The 17767-nt window shown below is 63.7% G+C and overlaps 1 protein-coding gene and 1 long non-coding RNA gene across 2 annotated transcripts; both read left to right on the top strand.

Moving 5' to 3' along the window:
* Positions 1–18: 18 nt before the first annotated feature.
* SURF6 (surfeit 6) lies at positions 19–2928 on the top strand. The gene is made up of 5 exons (XM_054584126.1): positions 19–210; positions 1358–1561; positions 1926–2014; positions 2144–2347; positions 2432–2928. Exons 1-5 carry the CDS (start codon positions 117–119, stop codon positions 2909–2911), a joined length of 1071 nt encoding a protein of 356 aa, XP_054440101.1. The 5' UTR covers positions 19–116; the 3' UTR covers positions 2912–2928.
* Positions 2929–11172: 8244 nt separating this feature from the next.
* On the top strand, positions 11173–17659 carry LOC129079535 (uncharacterized). Its single transcript, XR_008530068.1, has 3 exons — positions 11173–11242; positions 16980–17049; positions 17638–17659. It is a non-coding gene; the product is annotated as an uncharacterized LOC129079535 (long non-coding RNA).
* Positions 17660–17767: the final 108 nt, after the last annotated feature.

The following is a 17767-nucleotide window of genomic DNA, read 5'->3' as shown; positions in this document are numbered from 1 at the left end:
GGGCGGGGTACTGTGCGTGAATCGAGGCGAGGGTGCCTGTCTAGTCCTCGGACGCTGCGTCCTGGCCCTCCTGCCCCGGAGCGGGACTCCGAGGGAGCCCGCCCGAGCCTCCAGCCATGGCTTCCCTGCTCGCCAAGGACGCCTACCTGCAGAGCCTGGCCAGGAAAATCTGCTCCGGGCCCGGCCCGGAGCCGCAGAAGCGCAAGTCGGGTAACGCGCAGCCCGGGACCGGGAGGGCTTCCAGGGGGGCCTGCGGGTGGACTAGACACGTGGGTGCGTGCGACGAGCGTGTAAAATGCTAAAAGAAGATAGATAGGCGATGTCGACATCTCCGGTTTTCCCTGCTTGTCGGGGGCGTCAGCCTGGGGGTCCGAGGGTTTCAGCGGCATCGGCTCACCGGGCAGGAGGCACGGCCGGGGTTTGGAGGTGAGCCCGTGGCGTGGGGAGCGCAGGGAGCAGAGAGGAAGAGGCGGCCTGTGGCGCGGGGCCCTTGGGAAGCAGACGCACTGCCGGTCAAACAGAGCCGGCCTGCGGGGTCTGGGACTCGTAGGTGCTGCCTGGGCCTGGAGGACGGGACAGCAGCGGGAAAGCGGCCGCCCTTTTTACACGAGGAAGACATACTCACTATAGGGAATGAGGGAAAGGGAGTTTCTCGTCAGTCAGTGATAACTCAGGCCTGTGTGTTTCTAGGCTCTTTTCCTGCCTCGCTTATTAAAACAATGTGGTTCCGATGCTGTGTGAACATTTTCTCCGGCTCTTAAAATGAAAGCCTGGGTAATTATTATTGTTCTTTAAAGATTTCACACGTTTTTAGAGAGGGGGGAGGGAGGGAGAAAGAGAAGAGAAACATCCACGTGTGGTTGCGTCTCTTGCACCCCCTGCTGGGGACCTGGCCCCCAATCCAGGCCTGTGCCTAGACTAGGCGACCCTTTGCTTTGCAGGAGGAAGCTCAGCCAAACTGAGCCACACTGGCCAGGGCCTGAGGAATTATTCTTGGTGGCTTCACAGCAGTTGGCTGTGTAGCAGAGCCATGATTTGCTCCCGGAGGGGAATGTTTAGGATTCCCTAGTGTTTCACTCTCGGACGTTGGCATTGTGACGGACATTCTTCAGATCGAATCTTTGCCCAGGATGAGGTCTCACCACGGACTGCTGGGTCCGCTGTGGGACGTCCATCAGGGTTTTGATAGGTGCGACCAGCCTGCTTTCTCTAGGGAGTTCATGGTTCTGAGCTCTACGGGTAAGGGTCCACGGAACCCCTGGTTGTGCCTTCTGAGATGAAAGCCTCGGCGGGACCTCCTGCCTGTTCACTCGGTCACAAGAGCGGGACAGCATCCCTGTCTCCTTTTGTATTTCAGTGGGCAAAGCTCAAGGCTCCGAAGCTGCTGGACCCCCAAAAAAGAAGAGGAAGAGGGCGCAGAAGAAATCCCGGGGGCGGGAGGAGAAGGCTGCGGAGCCCAAGGCCCAGGCCCCGAGGGAGAAATCTCGGGCAGCTTCCCAGGCCGCAAAGCCAGCAGCGGCCAAGGAGGGGAAGGCCTCCTGCCCCCCGGGGGCCCCTGCAGGTGAGGAGCTCCTGCAACAGCTCGGCTGGAGGGGTGTCACTGCCCCCAAGTCCCTGGAGGGGCGCTGTGGAAGCAGACATGGTCAAGGGGCGCACAGGCTGCGGAGGGTGGAAGCAGGGGAGATGGGTTTGGCCTGACTTGTTGGAAGCGCTTTCTGGTAACACGGGGATGTCCCTCCCTGAGGATGCTTGGGGGCCCATGCACGGAGAGGAGGCCAGGTAGAAGTTACTGGAGCTGCCCTGCAGAAGCGCCAGCGGCCACTGGGTGGGGACAGCGCGCTGGGACTCGGGCTGGAGGGGGACGGGGGGGGGGGGACGGGGGCTGGGGGGGGGCTCCCCTTTCAATCCTGATTCCTTCTGCGCAGGGGGCCTGGCCACAGAGCCAGAGCCCTTCTTTGCCCTGGATGTTCTGCGGCAGCGGCTGCATGAGAAGATCCGGGAGGCCCGCGGCCAGGTAGGTGGGGGCGGCCCGGGGCCGAGGAGCGCCCGTCCCCTGCCCCGCGCAGGGGTTGCGGGCTCCGGGCCGCCGGCAATCGGCGGTGGGGGGGCGGTCCTGACGAGTGAACGCAGCCTCCCCCTGCAGGGCAGCGCCGAGGAGCTGTCCCCCGCCGCCTTGGAGAAAAGACGGCGGCGGAAGCAGGAGCGTGACCGGAAGAAGAGGAAGCGGAAGGAGCTGAGAGCCAAGGAGAAGGCGGCCAAGGCGGCGGAGGCCACAGAGGCCGAGGCGCCGCCCCCCGAGGCTCCGGGCAAGGAGGCGCCGGGACAGCCGGGGCTGCTGTTCAACAAGGTGCGGGGACCCTGCGCGGCCGAGGCTGCGGGGCTGCTCGCCTGAGGCCGCTGGCGGTAACTTGCGCCGCGTTCTCCCCGGCAGGTGGAGGTGAGCGAGGAGCCACCGGCCAGCCGGGCGGAGCGCCGGCGGGAGAAGCGGCAGAGGCTCAAGGGGAACCTGCCGCCGCTGACCGGGAAGAACTACCGGCAGCTGCTGGAGCGGCTGCAGGCGTGGCAGGGCCGGCTGGAGGCGCTGCGTGAGCAGGACGCGGCCAAGGCGCGGGAGCTGCAGAGCAAGATGCAGTGGACGGCAGCGCTGTACCGGGCCGAGGGCGTGCGCATCCGCGACGACGAGCACCTGCTGCAGGCCGCCCTGCGGCGCAAGGAGAAGCGGCGGGAGCAGCGGCAGCGCCGCTGGGAGAAGCGCACGGCCCACGTGGTGGAGAAGATGCAGCGGCGGCAGGACCAGCGGCGCCAGAACCTGCGCAAGAAGAAGGCGGCCAAAGCCGAACGGCGCCTGGAGAAGGCCCGCAGGAAGGGGCGCGTGCTGCCGCAGGACCTGCAGCGCGCGGGCCTGGACTGAGCGGCCGCTGGCGCCCGGGCGGGGCACTGGGCTGGCCTCCGGTCTGCACGCGGCTCCGGTCGCGGAGCGAAGGAGGACGTTGCAAAGAACAGGAGCCTGGACGCCAGGCAGGGGGCGGGGGGCACCATCTCCAGTCTCCAGCTTTCCCTGGTGGGACGCCAAAGCCCCCAGTTTGCGGGGTGAGGGGCACGCACTGCACGTCTTTGGGGGCCCCCCCCGCCCGCCGTCACAGGAGCAGGACAGGAGTGGCCTTGGCGACGCCCATGTCAGTCCAGAACTCACTTGGAGGGACTGAAACCCAACGCGTGTGCCCAAGCCCAGGGTGGAGCTGACGGCTCGGGTCACTAGGAGTGACCGCAGACGCACCTGGAATTGAATTTTTCTAAGTTCACTTGTGAAAAGGGTAAAAATGGGCATTCAAGTCACACATGCACATTCGTTTTAGGACAACCCCTGAAAGGTGGAGACGGGAGGGAACGGGCAGGACGGGAAGCGGGAGGGAGGGCGGAACCGGGAAGCAAGGTGACAGCGACCGGCAGCACTGAGCCCGGGCCCGCCCCCGCCCGGAGCGGATCCGAAAGCCAGGGTTGCGATGTAGCGCGGGTGACCTTTCGAGACCACGGTCGCTGCTCTTCTTTTGATTGATTCACATTAGACTGTGAGACCGGCTGGAACGTGAGGGAGCCAGTGGCTGCTGTCCCCAGGCAGGGTAGACTGAGACAGCATGCGGAGCTGGTGACGAGGCCCCCGCAGCGCTGGGGTGGGGGGTGAAGCCACAGGCCCGTCCTGCGGGCGTGGAGGCACCTCACAGGCGAAAGTGGGAGGTGGTTGGCGTCGCTCTTTGGAACTGGTGCTGGCACCAGGCGGACGAAAGGCAGGTGTCGGGAAGGTCCGATGGCAGAGTTTACAAGTGCAGTTTGGGGACTCGGTGGTGTCTGGGGCCTGGACACCAGGTGCAGCCGCCGTGACGGAGACCCGCGGTGTAAAGGGTCAGCACCACACAGTGTGATCCGGCTGTAGCGTGAAAACGTGAGAGGTTACATGTTAAAATTTCACGTCTGGAAGCGTCAATGACCTGGGCCCATGGTTCCTCCCAGATGTTGAATGTTTGGGACAGAGAATGAAGATGCTGTGCAGTCAAGTCTGGGACACAGCTCGCGGTGCAAAGGGCAGCACCGCCACCAGGTGTGTGTGACCAAGGGGCGTGTGAGCCCCATAATTTCCTGCCACCTGGGTGACCTGTGACCCTGTCCCAGGAGTCTCTTGTCCCACCCCACTCTGCACCCGGTAATTCCATCTGTCGGGGGGGAGGAGGCTGCGGCTGCCGTGAAAATGGCAGGCAGCCTCTCGCGGGTGTCCCCCCAAGTCTCCGAGCCCCGGGGACTCACCCCGCCGGCTCCAGGGCTTCTGTGTCCCCAGCTTCATGTGGTTGATGTGCAGGGAGAGCAGGTAATGTGTGTGTGGTGGCAGGTGGCATCAGAATGTGCCATTTCTAGAAGCCGCAATAGACCCTAGGAGACCTGGGCAAGACAGGAAATGTGGGGGCAGCTTCACCCGCAGACACATGTCCGGAAACGCTGGGAAGGCTCCGTGTCCGCCTCCCGGCCTCCCCAGGCTTGGCCCGTCCCTCCCTGGCCCAGGGCTGGGAACAAGGCTGCCCACCAGCAAGGCGCACGTGATGCATTTTGGTGTCAGGTGGCCACAGCAGGCAAGTTGCGGGAGAAAACTTCAAGAGCACAGCGTCAGAACCAAATGGCAAGAGTCTCCAAACGAAGATTTCCACGGCTTTCCGGTGTTTGTCGAAGTGGGTGGCAGGAGCCCTGGTCACACGCGGGCTCAGGAACCAGGTCGCCAACAGCACTGAAAGGTGTCGGGGGGTCTCTCGGGTGAGGCGGGGGAGGAAGCGCAGAGCCAGGCTGTCCTTGCCTTTAGCGGTTCCAGGACTCGAACCGACAGGCCCAGCGTTCAGTGAGGGGCGACGGGCAACTGGGGAGCCCCGGTGAGGCCCCTGGTGCCCAGACCGGGAGTGGGGGCGGGGCAGTCCCTGCTGGGCTGGAGGAAAGGAGGGGCTGCCGAGGAGGCTTCCCCTTGGGAGTCACCCCCCCAGGGTCTTTGGGGGCCTGCTTTCTCAAAGGTGTCTGTGAGGTGGGATGTCGGGGTCCCCGAGTCATCCAGGTTCACCCACCGTCCCCGTTTCACTGCTGAGGAGCCCACGCTCTGCAGTTTCTGCGTTAGCCTCCCCACGGGAGAGCCGGTTCGGATATGGGGTCGCCTGCCGATGGGTTCGTGGGCTAATCAGAACTTTGGTTTCCAGTATCTCAGTCTCACACCTGAAAATATATGAGAGGTTTTTCTGCAGTGATAGGAAGTCTCTGATCCGCAGGCTGTGTCTTGACCTAAAAATGTAGGACTTCGAGCCTGTCACTTTCTTTGTATGAACTGTCCATCCCTGTGAGTGGAGCCTCTCCACCCCGCAGATGGGAGTTTCTCAAGCCTTTCCTGGTGTTTCATGGTGGTCAGCCGGTCTCCAAGACCTGCCTCTAGAACACGCTTGTCTCAGGACCACATCTCCAGATATGTGCGCCGACGTGTCCAGGGTCCCTTCCATTCGTACTGATGCGATTGCCCTCAGCTAAAATCCAGCCACATAACACCCCAGAGTTCCCCTGTGTCAGCCGTGACAGGTCATGTTATGTTGTGTTAACCAAAGTACCTTTTAATAAATCAGTAGTTTGAAACCAGACTCATCACTGGATATGTCTTAGCAACTAGAAATAGAAGATAACTTCCTTAATTAGATTTAAAAAACATTTACCAGAGACCTACAGACACTTAATGGTGAGGGACTAGTTTTCCTGCGAAGTTCAGGAACAAGGCAAGAATGTTCCTTTTCATCACTGCCCTTCAATTTCATGCTAGCAGTCCCAGCACATGCAATAAGACAAGAAAAGGGAATGCTAGGCATATAGGTTGGGAAGAAAAATCAAACTTTTTGTAGATGACATAGTATTAAAACAGAACGGACAAAACTTTTGGAATTAAGTGATAACAAGGTTTCAGGATATAGGGTTAATAGGCAAAAGTCAATCCGTTTTTTATATACCAGTAATGAATAAGTGGAATTTGAAATTAAGAACATTACCATTTATATTAGCACCGCCAAAATGAAATAATTAGGTATAAATCTAACAGAATAGGTAGGTGTGATATCTGTGTGAGGAACACCCCAACACTTTGATGAAGGATCCCAAAGAAGTTAAAAATATTCCATGTTCATGGACAGAAAGTCTCAATATCATCAAGGTGTCAGCTTTTCCCAACTTGATTTATAGGTTCAGTACAATCCCAGCAAGTTATTCTTTGACTGTTGACTTGGCCTGAAGTTGTGGGGAGGCAGAAGACCCATGTCAGGTGACTTGGTGTTGAAGGACAAGAACGCAGTTGGACATACGTCAGAGATAGAGCTACATAAATACAGTGAACTGACTGTTGAAGAAGGAGCAAATGAAATCCAGTGGACTGAGACAGGCTTTTCAATAGTGGTACTGAAGTAACTGGATGTCCACCTGCCAAAAAAAAGACACAAACCTGACTTTTCACATAAATTAACTCAAATAGAATTATAGCCTTAAATGTAAAATGCAAACTAAAAACAACTAGAAAGTAACGCAGTAGAAAGCCTGCGTGACCTTGGGCATGCTGATGCCCTTTCAGATGCCGCACCAAGGGCGCAGCCCGTGAGAGAGAAAATTGGCAGGCTGGCTCCACCGCACGTAAAAACATCTGCTCGCGGAAGACAACGCCCAGAGAATGAGAAGACGCGCCACGGACTGGGAGGGTGTTCACAAAAGGCACACCGCATGAGGGGCTGTCACCCAGTCCTCACAAAGGACCTAAAGCTCAACAGTTGAACAACCTGATAAAAACCAGGCACGTGACGTGCACAGATAGCTCAGCAAAGGCGACAGGCAGGTGGCGAGTGAGCCTGTGTTAAGGATGCGCGACGTCGCGTGTCCCAAACCCAGGGCCCTGGCCACACCGAGTGCTGGCGAGGACGTGGGCGCCGGGACTGCCGTCAGCGCAGCGGGAAGGCACACCGGTCCGGTGGCTTCGGAAGGCAGCTTGGCGGGTTCTCACAAAACGGAACAGGCTTTCGCTGTGTGGTTCCGCCATCACGCTCCTTGGTGTGAACCCAAACGAGGCGAAAACTTTTCCTACACAAAACGCCACCCTCGGATGTTTGGAAGAGCTTTGCTTACACTGTAGTTGTAGATGCGCCCAAGATGCCCCTCAGCGGGCAAGGGGTGCGTGGGCGGCGCCAGGTCCCCTTGGGAAGATGGGGAGCAGACGCGAACGCCAAGGGAAGGAGGCCAGTCTAAGGAGGCCCCGGCTGTGGGTCCCCGCTCTGTGACGTTCTGGAGAAGCGGAAACCCTGGGGACAGTGGAAGGATCATCGGCCGCCAGGGGCTATGTGGGCAGGGAGGGGTGAGCCGGCAGAGCACAGAGGTGCTTGGGGCGGCGAGCCAGCCCTGCGCGGCCTGCAACGGGCCGTCACATGCGCCCAGACCCGCAGAGCTGCAATGCCAAGGGCGAGTGCTAACGCAGGCGGGGACTCGGGCAGGGACGGTGTGTCCGAGCAGGTTCGTCAGCTGTAACAAATGGACCTTGCGGTGCGGGGGCAGCCGGTTGTACGCGACCTTTGCCCTTTCCCCTCGGTTTTGCTGAGAACCTGTAGCTGCTCCAACAACAGGACATGTATCAGTTAAGGAAGCAACAGACTGATCATTGGATCTCAAAGTTTTTGTCGGAAAGTGACACACGCCACTTCTGTTCCCATGTCACTGGCCAAGACAAGTTGCGTGGCTCTTAGGGGCACAGAAGTGCCGTTGTACCTGGGCCTGAGCGAGCCCTCGCGCCGGCCAAGACAGCGCGCGCCCCGCCCTGGGCCCAGACTCCTACGCCAGCCGGGGCTCTCCGTGGAACGCCGCGGAGGGCAGCCCTGCCGATCTACGCGGAAAGCGGACTCCCTGAAAGGCTGTTGGGGCACGTGCACCCTGAAGATGCCAGCATAAAACTGGCATGTCCTCTGTTCTCCGTTCAGAAAGTATCCAGAGCCAAGTAGGAATAAAAAACAGAAAACACACGGTATCCTAGATGTAAGCAGGAAGCGTTTGGCATCGCAAACCCTCTGACAGGCAGACGGTGCAAAAGCAGTGGGCACTGGGCAGGGAAGCACAGGCTCCAATGCGTGGCCTGTGGATGAACAGCGCATTTGCGCAGGCGTCCTAGGACCTGGCTGCCAAAGACGCGCACACAGCCCTCAGGCACCCGAGCCCCAGGTTGCCGACCTTCATCCACGGAGCCAGGGTGACGGGAAGCCAGGGAGACACACACCAGGCCACCCCCCGCCTAATCGGAGTGGCCTGTGCGGGTCAGCGTGTGGGGAACTTTTCAACCCCCTCCCGGATCTCTGTTCTGTCCCCCACCTTACAAACACCTGTCCCCACGGCGGGGGAAGGGCTTTGAGACAGGAGCCCCCATCTTCCAGGTGGCCGGCACCTGACAATAAATCGCTTCCCTTAACATCAGCAGCTGCGTCTCGAGCACCGGCTTTCGTAGCGGCGGGCAGCTGGGTTCGTGTTTGGTGACAGTCACAGACCTCTGGGACGGTGGTGAGTCCCCTCCCCCGAGGAGCAAATCACAAATGCCATTCTCGCAGAGAGAAGACGCCAGGCAGCCAGGCAGCCGGGGGGCGCGGGGCGGAGCCTCGCGGGGCCAGGCGAGCAGGCAGCCCCTTGTCTGTGCTTGGGGCTGGGGCGAGCCTTCCCGCCCTGTCTTTCCGCTCTGACTCGGGGGCGTGAGGGCGAACGGGACCGGCTCTCGGCTCTTGGCGCTGTCGTGAGGAAGATCTGCGTTGCAGGGAACGTGGCCTGCCCCACCCACCCTGACACTGCAAACATCCGTGCCAGGAAACACCTTACTGCTGAGGAGAGCTCGACGGGTGGGAGGCGGGGGGTGACCGCAGGGTCCACAAAAGGGCTGTGCCGGACAGAAGGACGCGAGGCCCGCGGCAAACGAAGGAGCCGGGCCACGGAACAGCTGGGATCTCTAAAACTATTCCTCCACGCATTTAAAACATGAAAAGAACCGATCACCTCTATCAAATAAAACCCAAAGCCGAAACCGTGAGCTTACGGAGGGGAGATCGGGTCAGCAGGTCTGGAAAAGGTCAGATGAGCTCAGAGGAAGAGGGGAGCGAAAAGAAGTCATTGCAGAAAGTAAATATTTACTTATTTTTTTAGAGGTTCTTTTTATTTTTAGAGAGAGGGAAAGGGAGGGAGAAAGAGGGAGAGAAGCACCAACATGCGAGAGAAACATCCATGAGCGGTTGCCTCTCGCGCGCCCCCTCCTGGGGACCTGGCCCGCAGCCCAGGCCGGTGCCCTGACTGGGAATCGAACCGGCGACCCTTTGGTTCCCAGGCCGACGCTGAGTCCACTGAGCCACACCAGCCAGGGCAGAGAGTAAACAAAATTAAAAACAGTGAAAGAATGAACAGTCCTAACGTCACCTTAAGGGACAAAGGAAAATGCATGATAACATGAGGAAATGCCACGGAAGAAGGCATTGGGACGTCCGACGAGAGTCCCTGGAAAAGGAACCCAGAAAAGACATTACTCGGATGCAGCAGGGTCCCCAAAGAAGGAAACTAAAATATGGGAATGGAAAACGTATTTTAAAACAGCGCCCGAGAAAACTGTCCGAATTAAACACATGACTCTCCACAGTGAACATCCCCTCTGCGCCATGAAAATAACATTTCTGCCCCAGCTGGTGCGGCTCGGCGGACGGAGCGCCCGCCTGCGACCCACAGGCTCGCCGGTTCGATCCCCAGTCCGGGCCCAGGCCTGGGTTGCGGGCCAGGTCCCCAGCAGGGGGCGCGTGAGACGCAGCCCCCTACGGGTGTTTCTCTCCCTCTCTCTCTAAAAATAAATAAATTTTTTTACAAAGGAAAAAATGTTTCCCACGGAGATCTTTCCTCATGAGGTCAACTGGACCTCAAGACAAGAAGAGCGACCCTTGGGCACCGAGCCAAAACTCCAAATTACGGCTGAGGGGCAAGGTCAGGCTGGGGTTGCGCTTTCTGACAGCGACTTCGGACCAGCCCAGGCGGCCCCGAGGCCAGGAAGTGAGCCCGGAGGGCTTCGCGCAGCCGGTGGCAGAGGCACAGGAAACCCCACGGCGCTGTTCCCGCGAACCTCCCCGAAGGGCGAGCTGGGGCGTGAGCGAGGCGGCCACCGTCCAGCTGGACAAAGATGGCAAAAAGGTCATTGGTGCCAGGACCCGACTTAAGTATAGACCCAAGTCATGAGCAAGGGCCAAGGCCATGGGTTCAGCCTGACACAGAAATTACACGATTCTCACAAAGATGATGGAAAGGGGACAGAAAAGAGATTTCTTCATCTTTCCAGATGTAGGCGATGTCGTTCACAGATGAAGATTCCAGCAGTGGAGGCATACGTACGTTTACAGCCCATATTTAGGAACACAGTAACGTTCAATGGAGGGAGAAGGGGGACCACGCGGGGGATCGGTCAGCCGCATCGGAGCCCGCAGCGGGGAGTCAGCCCCCACGGTCTCGGCAAAGCGCGCGCGAGAGGCATCCCGGAAACCGTGACCCTAAGCGCTTTCCACTGCGGTAAAATACAAGTCTTTCAAATTACTGGGGAGGGGGGACCTCATAAAACAAAGGAAAGGAAGCAGTCTGTGGAAGGTCCTCCACCGCCATGAACGCGAAACAGGCCGGCAACTTCTTGAAACCTAGAGTAACCGAATCGTCGCTGCGGTGACTGGGCTTCTCCTCAATCGGCTTATTAAAGCGCCTCACGCTGGAGACACAGCGCGGGGCACGAGGGTGCAGTGAGCAACAGCCTGCGCTGGCGCGGCCTGGGGGGCGCGGGGCAGCCCCCCGGGCTCGGTCCTCAGAGCAGGGAAGCCACCGAGGGACCCATCGGGCAGCTCCGTGTCCCGGGGGGTCGCGGTGCCGCTAAAGCACCACCCAGCAACGGCTGAAACCTCTGGGCTCAGGCGCCGCGCTGGAAGTCTGGGTGTGGTGGGGTTTCTGTCTTGCCCGGCTGCCTCTCCTGGCAAGGCTCCTCCCCGCAGGCGGGGCAGGCAGGGCTGTGCCCTGGGCGGGGACGCGGCTTCACGCTCAGGTTCAGAGCCTCCGAGCCTGAGCTCCGCGAACTAGGCTTCCGACCTGCGCCGTGACCCCTGGCCCTGCCTCCAGGCACGCCGCCTGCGGGTCCTCGGGGGAGCCATGGACTACACAGGTGGGTGAGGAGGGACCGGGGCGCCAGGAACGGGCTGCGGGGGCCTCCTCCGCAGCGCCGGCCCCTCTGGCTGGGGCTCCGGCCGCGCTAGGGAGGACGCCCAGGGTCAGCGGGGTGGGCCGTGCGCAGAGTGGACAGAGAGGGTCGGAAGCTGCCTTTGTGTGCACGTGCGTGTGGTGTGTGCGGTCCTGGACGGGCATGGCTGTGGCGCCCAGAGAGGCACGAGACAGAACGCGGCCGGGGTGGCGAGCTGGGCAGAGGGCAGGCACCCGAGGGCGACGTCCTGACCCCGGCCGGGCTGCCCGCCCCGCCCGCCCCCTGCCCGGGTCTCCCGCAGGTGGAAGCCCCTTCCCCGGCCCCTCTCCCGGGCTCTTTTCCCTACCCGTCCGGGCCCCACAGGACACAGCCGGTGACCAGCAAGGGCTCTTCCTCCTTCCGGGACGTCTGCCCTTGGCAGACAGAGCAGGCCCAGGTCTCTGGGGAGCTGAGACCCTGCCTGTGCGGGGTGGGGGTGGGGGAACGAGGGGGGAGAGAGGGAGAGGGAAAGGAAGGGACGGAGCGTCGCTGGGCCCCCTCCCTGGTCAGGACAGCGGGGACGGCGACGCTCTCCCAGAGCGGGGGCGGGGGGGCCTTTCCCCGGTGGGTGGCCCCTGCCTCTGTTCCTGCTGCTGCCTGGGTGCGACCCCCAGTCTCACATGTCAGAGCCCCCCCCCGCCCCGTCCCCACCCTGGGCCCAGCCCCTGTGGCTGCAGATGGGGAAGCTGGGCTCTGGGGTCCTCAGGACCTGCACCCCGTTCAGAGGAGACCCGGCGCAGTCAGCGCAGGTGGCGGGCAGGCACCGGCCGAGGTCCTGGTCCGCCTGCTCAGAGCTGTGGCCTGGCCCCCCACCCCGCGCCGCCCTCCGGCCCTCGCCGGCCTGTATCTCCCAATGCGCGTTTGCCCTCGTATCTGGGGCTCTAGGCGGACCTTGCGACACAGGTCCTAGGCGACACAGTGTGGCCTCGGTGAAGCTTCCAGAATGGCGGCCCTTTGGCCCTGGACCTTCCAGCACCACCCACGGCTGGGCTCGAACCCCAGCCTCAGGGGTCTCCCCTTCCTCCACCAGTGGAGAAAGTCAGGGGCTCGCCAGGGGTGGCTCCTGGGCTTTCCCTCCTCTGTGCAGCCCAGGTGGCAGAAGGAAGCTGCCCCGGGGCCGGGGGAGCAACCGAGCCCCGCTTCCTCTCTCTGTTCCGCTCGGCTCCCGGGCCCCCCTGCCGGGGGACCGGCCTTGTTATGGAAGCTGTCCTGGGGGGCGTGGGGCTGGGCTCCCGACCGGTCCGAGAGGCAGGCGGAGCGGAGGGGCCGTGCCGGGTGTTCGCGGTTCAGCTCCGCTCGGCCCTGAAGCCCCTTGTCCGCTGTGTCTGCCCTTCCACGCGGGGCCCCGCGGGGCAGTGGGCGGGGGGAAGGGCCACCAGCTCTCAGGGCCCGCCGATCCCGCGGCCCGAAGGCGCAACGTGCAGGCGCCCCCGGGGGCGCAGCTCAGGCTCGGCCTCCCGTGGCTGCCTGGAAGGGGGCGGCCGGGGCTCCGAGGACATCGTGACTGGGCGGATTCCGCCAGGGCCCTGTGCTGGCCCCGATGCCGCGTGTCCCCGAGGAAGCGAGACTGAAGGCCCCCCGCTGGGCCGCCCAGCCCCCCGGGGGCCTCTGCCCAGCCCCACAGGCAGCGACAGCCGCATCCGAAGGCCGGGGGCCTGGCGGCGGGGGGCCGGCTCACCCCGGTTTGCTTGGGCCTGTGCTGGTGTTAGCACTTCGGTCCTGCGCCCTGGGGACCGTGTTGGTCCTGTGGGCACTGGGCAGGGTGTCCCCGGGACCTGGGTCTGGGCCCTGCCTTTGCACGAATTCCACAGGACTCTGGGCAAAACTGTCCTTCTGGGAAAGTCACGCCGCCTGCGGCAGGCCCCTTCCTTGTGACTCCCTTTATCCCCTCCCCCTCCGCGAGCACCCAGCAGGTGTGTGCAGGTGAAAAGTTCAGGCCTGCAGGGGAAAACGTGGTTTTAAATGGTTTCCTTGATTAGTGGCAGCTAAGCTGTTCCCTGTTCTTTGGTCCCGACCGGATCTGTCCGCAGCTGTCTAGGGTACACGTGGGGGTGTTTCACGAGCCTGCCAGGGAAGCCCAGCCTTAGCCCCGCCCCCACCAGCCTGAAGTCCCTGCCCTGCCCCCCCTCCCGTGTTCTCGGCTCCCTCTAACGCTCCTGCTCCACCGGGGCACCCTGGCTCCTCACACAGTAGGTGGTTCCCTGCTGCTGTGGTCCTCTAGGCCCCTGCCCCCAGCCCTCAGCGCTTCCTCCCTCCCTGGCTGTGCTGCCATGTCCGGGCCTGCGTGGCCCAGGGCTTGGCATCCGGGGCACCACACCCCCGACTGGGCCTACCCCCGCCCCTCCCTCCCCCTCCCGCTCCCCCCCGCTCACCTGGGCGGCTCCTCTCGGGCGCAGAGGAGGAGCGGAGGCCGGGGCCCAGCCCGCCCCGCCCTGGACGGGGCAGCCGTGCTGTGCGAGGCACAGGCCGAGCCGCCCTCCACGCTCCCTGCCGAGCTCCTGCCGCGGCCCCGGGCGGGGCGGGGCGGGGCGGGGCGGGGCGGGGCGGGCCCCCCACCCCCGGCTCCTGTCCGGGTGCTGGAGGGGGCCCTGCTGCGTTGGCGGGAGGGAGCGCGGCTCTCAGGGCTCCAGGGGCGGCCTCAGGGGTGCCGAGTCCTATCAGGGACGGGGAACGACCTCCAGCCGCATCCCACGCGCCTCCTTTCCGGCGGGAAGCCCTGCTTTCAGGGGGCTCCCATTCTTTTATTATCATGACCGTCATTACTGTAAAATACGCGTGACAGAAAGGTGACCATCGGACCGTCCGCCCGCCACAGCCCAGCTGCCCCCACCCTCCCTCTCCGGAGCCTCCTCCTTCCCGACTGAGCTCCGTGGCCGCACCCCCGCCCGGCCGGCCCGGGTGACGCGGACGCTCTGGTCCCCGGTGGGCGGGCCGCGCGGGCCCGGGAGATGGCAGTGGGGCTGAAAAGGCGCGATGGCCGGTGGCGGGCCGGGCCATGCCGGGGTGACGGGCCCGCTGGCCGCTGCCCTGGCAGAGTGGCGCGCCCCCGGCCGGTCACGTGCCCCGCGCAATTCCTGATGCTGATACTAAACGACCGCGTCGCCGGTTTACGTATTTGCTGCCCTTTTAGCTACCACCACAGGGCGTGCTCTTCCTGCGTGTTCCGTGGGCCGGGAAGCCTGCGCCGTGTCCCGCCAGCACCCGCCTCACGCAGCGCGTGTTCCCCGCCTTGCCTCCCGCCCGCCTCGCCTGCCCTCCTGCGCGACTTAATCCCGTTGTTCCGTGCGGAGACCTGCCGCGCAGGCTTGCAGCCCAGGGCCTGTGGGCCGGACCGCGCAGCCCAGGTGCGCAGCCGGCTTTGCCACCGAGGTAGGTAGGCTCCGCGTCGGTGGCCTCACGCCGCATTTCCCAGAGCGTGTCCCTGTCACTGCGTGGCGCGTGGCCGTGCCTCCTCTCCGGGCGCATTTGGAGCGTCTGGGTCTGGGCGGCGGTTTGGCGGGTGTGCCTTTCACTCTCTTGCTCGCAGGACCTACCTGTGTCTTTGTTTTTAAAGTGTGTCTCCTGCGGCTGAAGCTTTCCTTTATTTGTTCTATTAAGATTTTATTTATTTACTTTTAGAGAGAGGGGAAGGGAGGGAGGGAGGGAGAGAGAAACATCCCTGTGTGGCTGCCTCTCACGCGCCCCCTGCTGGGAACCCGGCCCCCCCATCCAGGCAGGTGCCCCGACTGGGAATCGAACCGGCAACCCTTTGGTTCCCAGGCCAACGCTCAGTCCACTGTGCCGCACCAGCCAGGGCTGCACTCGAACTCTTGACCACGTGAACACATTGTAACTGGACAGCGTGGGGCCTGGCTGCTTGTTGCCATGTATGTGTATACAAAGATCTATGTGGAAGGAAATAGGTTTTTATTAACACGGCTCCCGGTGGGGGGGGCGGCTGGGAGCGTTCCTGATCTGAAGCCTTCTCCTCCCCAAAACACACAGCCTCCCTTGCGCCCCAAACCGAAGCCACGCCCAGAAGCGCCCCGTTACCGCTCGTGGGCCCTGCGGGAGCCTGGGCGGCCGTGCCGACGGGCCTCCGCCCTCCCGGGAGCGCGCCTGCGGGCCTCGGTGGCCGCTACGGCCCTCGCTCTGGGCCTGGGTTGCGCCACCCGGCCGCCCAGACACTCCGGCAGACGGGCTCCTCGCGCCAGACCCTCCCGGCGTGTGCCTCCGGGCGCTGCCCTCGGGCCGAGGGGTGAAGCCGTCTGGGTGCCAGGCCGCCTGGGTCACAGGGCCCCCGGGGCGGGAGCCTGGCCTGGCGAGGCTCACGTCCCAGCAGGGCCCTGCCTGGGGCTGGCGTCCCACTGCGCGGGGCCCAGCAAAGCCAGGAGGCCGAGAGAGCAGGAGGCCACGGGACAGCGAGCTCGGGCCGCCTGCTGTGTGAACGTCCGCTGCCAGAGCCCCTCACACCCGCGCTGGAAGCCGGCGGCAGTGTCCGCCTTCCCAGCCAAGGAGGCCCGTGTGGCCATGCTGGGCCACCGCGCGCAACAAGGGGGCCAAGTCCTGAGCCACGAGCGCCCCCTGCTGGCTCCCGGCCGCTGCGGGCAGAGTCCCTCCTTGGCAGGGAGGGGAAGCCGCTGTTCATCTTCCCTTCGACCTCGGGGTTTTCTTCCTGCTGCCCCCCCATACTCCGCCCCCCACATCTTCTCCAGCGATGTGGCCTGACCGCTGTGCTACAGCATCAAGGAAGGCTGCACTGTGCACCGGGGCCGGGGCGCAAACCCTCTGGGGAGGCCGTGTTCCTCAGTCCTCCCTGGAGGCCTGTTAGCGGGGCTCCAGCCCCCTGGCTCGGGGGTCAGCGGTGGTCCTCCAGCGTTCATTCCAGTGGGGTCCCGCCCGTCTGCAAGGAGAAGGGTGCTCAGCGGGGAAGGCCGGGTAACTGGGAGGCAGGGGTGGGGGGTGTCTGAGGGGAGGAGCCCCCGCCCCTCTGAGGGAGGGAGGAGGAACGGGCGGGGTTTGGACTGGGTCTTACAGACGTTGCCCCCGCGGGCTCCACACCCGACCTGCAGGAGGACAGGAAGCCCGAGAGGAGCAGGGGCAGGGAGGGGGTCAGAGGCCAGCTGTCGGAGCAGGGGGCGGGCACAGACCCTAAGACCTGGGAGCTTTCAGAAGGAGACTCACGCAGGGGAGCCGTGGGGGTCGGCAGGGGCCATGCCCGGGGGGCGCGGTGCCTGGGAGGTGGGGCTCGCCCACCCGCCCACCTGCTGCCCCGGTTCCCACCTTCACTCCGTGTGCGTCAGAGACCCTGCTCCTCCTCTTCCTCTCGCCCTGACGGCGCAGATGGGGGAGGCGGTGCGCCCGCCGGGGAGGGAGGGGTGGAGGCAGACGGTTGGCTCTCAGGTGTGTTGGCTCTCAGGCGTCCCTGGTAGGGGGGCGAGGCCTGCGATGCACCAGCAGGCTGTGCGGTGCTCAGACGGCCCGGCTGTGTCTAACGTTGTTGCCTCCGTTTCCCCGTTCCGCTCGCCGGGGCTTTTCCTGGCTCCTTGCCCTCCGCTCAGAGGGGCCGTCCCGGTAGGACCCAGGCCAGCGGGCTCTGCCGTTCCCCTCACGCCCAGGCGGGCAAGACAGACGGGGGCCGGGAGCGGGCGGCGTGCGGCTGACCGGTCTCCGATCTTCGCAGGAATGCTCAAGTGCTGCTCGCCCCACCCCCTGAACTTTCTCATGTTCCTGTCCCTCCTGGTCTTCTTCTGGTAAGAAGGGGCTGACTGGCGGGGCGGGCGCGGCCTGAGAGAACCCGCAGCGGGAGCAAATCCGATGCCCCCCGCCCCCCGCTGTCCCTGCCCCCGAATCGCCAACAGTCACGGCAGCACAGATGACAGCTGCCCACCCACCGACGTGCCACTTCACACACCCTCTTATTCCAGCCGCCCCTTCTCTGCCCCCCCCCGCTTCACAGGTGGGGCCTCGGGGCGAGGCAAGGAGCCCCTCAGCTGAGGGGCTGGGGGAGGGGACGGGACGGCCGGGAGCAGAGAAGGCCCTGGAATCGCGAAGTGAAGGCACATGGACCTTTTCCTGGGGGTTCGGGGCCCCGCCGGGAGCCTGTCCCTGGGGCGGCCTCAGGCCGCCAGCCGTGCCTGGGGCCCCCTCCCACTGCGGCTGGGGCTCGGGTGGGCGCTATGGCCGCAGCGACAGCCCCAGCCTGGCCTGAGGCCGGGCGGCTGCCCCACCGAGCTCTAGGCTTACGGCCTGGGTTCCGGCACCCGCTCCTCCTGAGGATGCTGGACAGGCCGTCCCAGGCCCGCGCTCCTCACCGCTGGCCTTGGGGGGCTCCTCTGCAGCACGGGGGTCCTCAGCCCAAGAATTCTGCGCCTGGGGACCAGACCCGAAGGGGAGAGGTGAGTGAGCCAACGGCGGGGCCCGGGCCCCGTGCTCCGCCACCCCCGCCCCTACTGGGACGACACTTGAGGG

Source organism: Pteronotus mesoamericanus, unplaced genomic scaffold (genome assembly GCF_021234165.1).
Source record: "Pteronotus mesoamericanus isolate MK-2021 breed Mesoamerican mustached bat unplaced genomic scaffold, CSHL_Meso_final contig_78, whole genome shotgun sequence".
Lineage (NCBI taxonomy): Eukaryota > Metazoa > Chordata > Mammalia > Chiroptera > Mormoopidae > Pteronotus > Pteronotus mesoamericanus.
This window is presented reverse-complemented; position numbering and strand designations above follow the sequence as displayed.

What these genes read in the sequence shown, in the direction of transcription:
- SURF6 (XM_054584126.1), top strand. Translation starts at nt 117, where the DNA reads ATGGCTTCCCTGCTCGCCAAGGACGCCTACCTGCAGAGCCTGGCCAGG. An exon ending in GCCGCAGAAGCGCAAGTCGG is followed by an intron (nt 211 to 1,357) that starts GTAACGCGCAGC and finishes TTTGTATTTCAG; the next exon opens with TGGGCAAAGCTCAAGGCTCC. An exon ending in CGGGGCTGCTGTTCAACAAG is followed by an intron (nt 2,348 to 2,431) that starts GTGCGGGGACCC and finishes TCTCCCCGGCAG; the next exon opens with GTGGAGGTGAGCGAGGAGCC.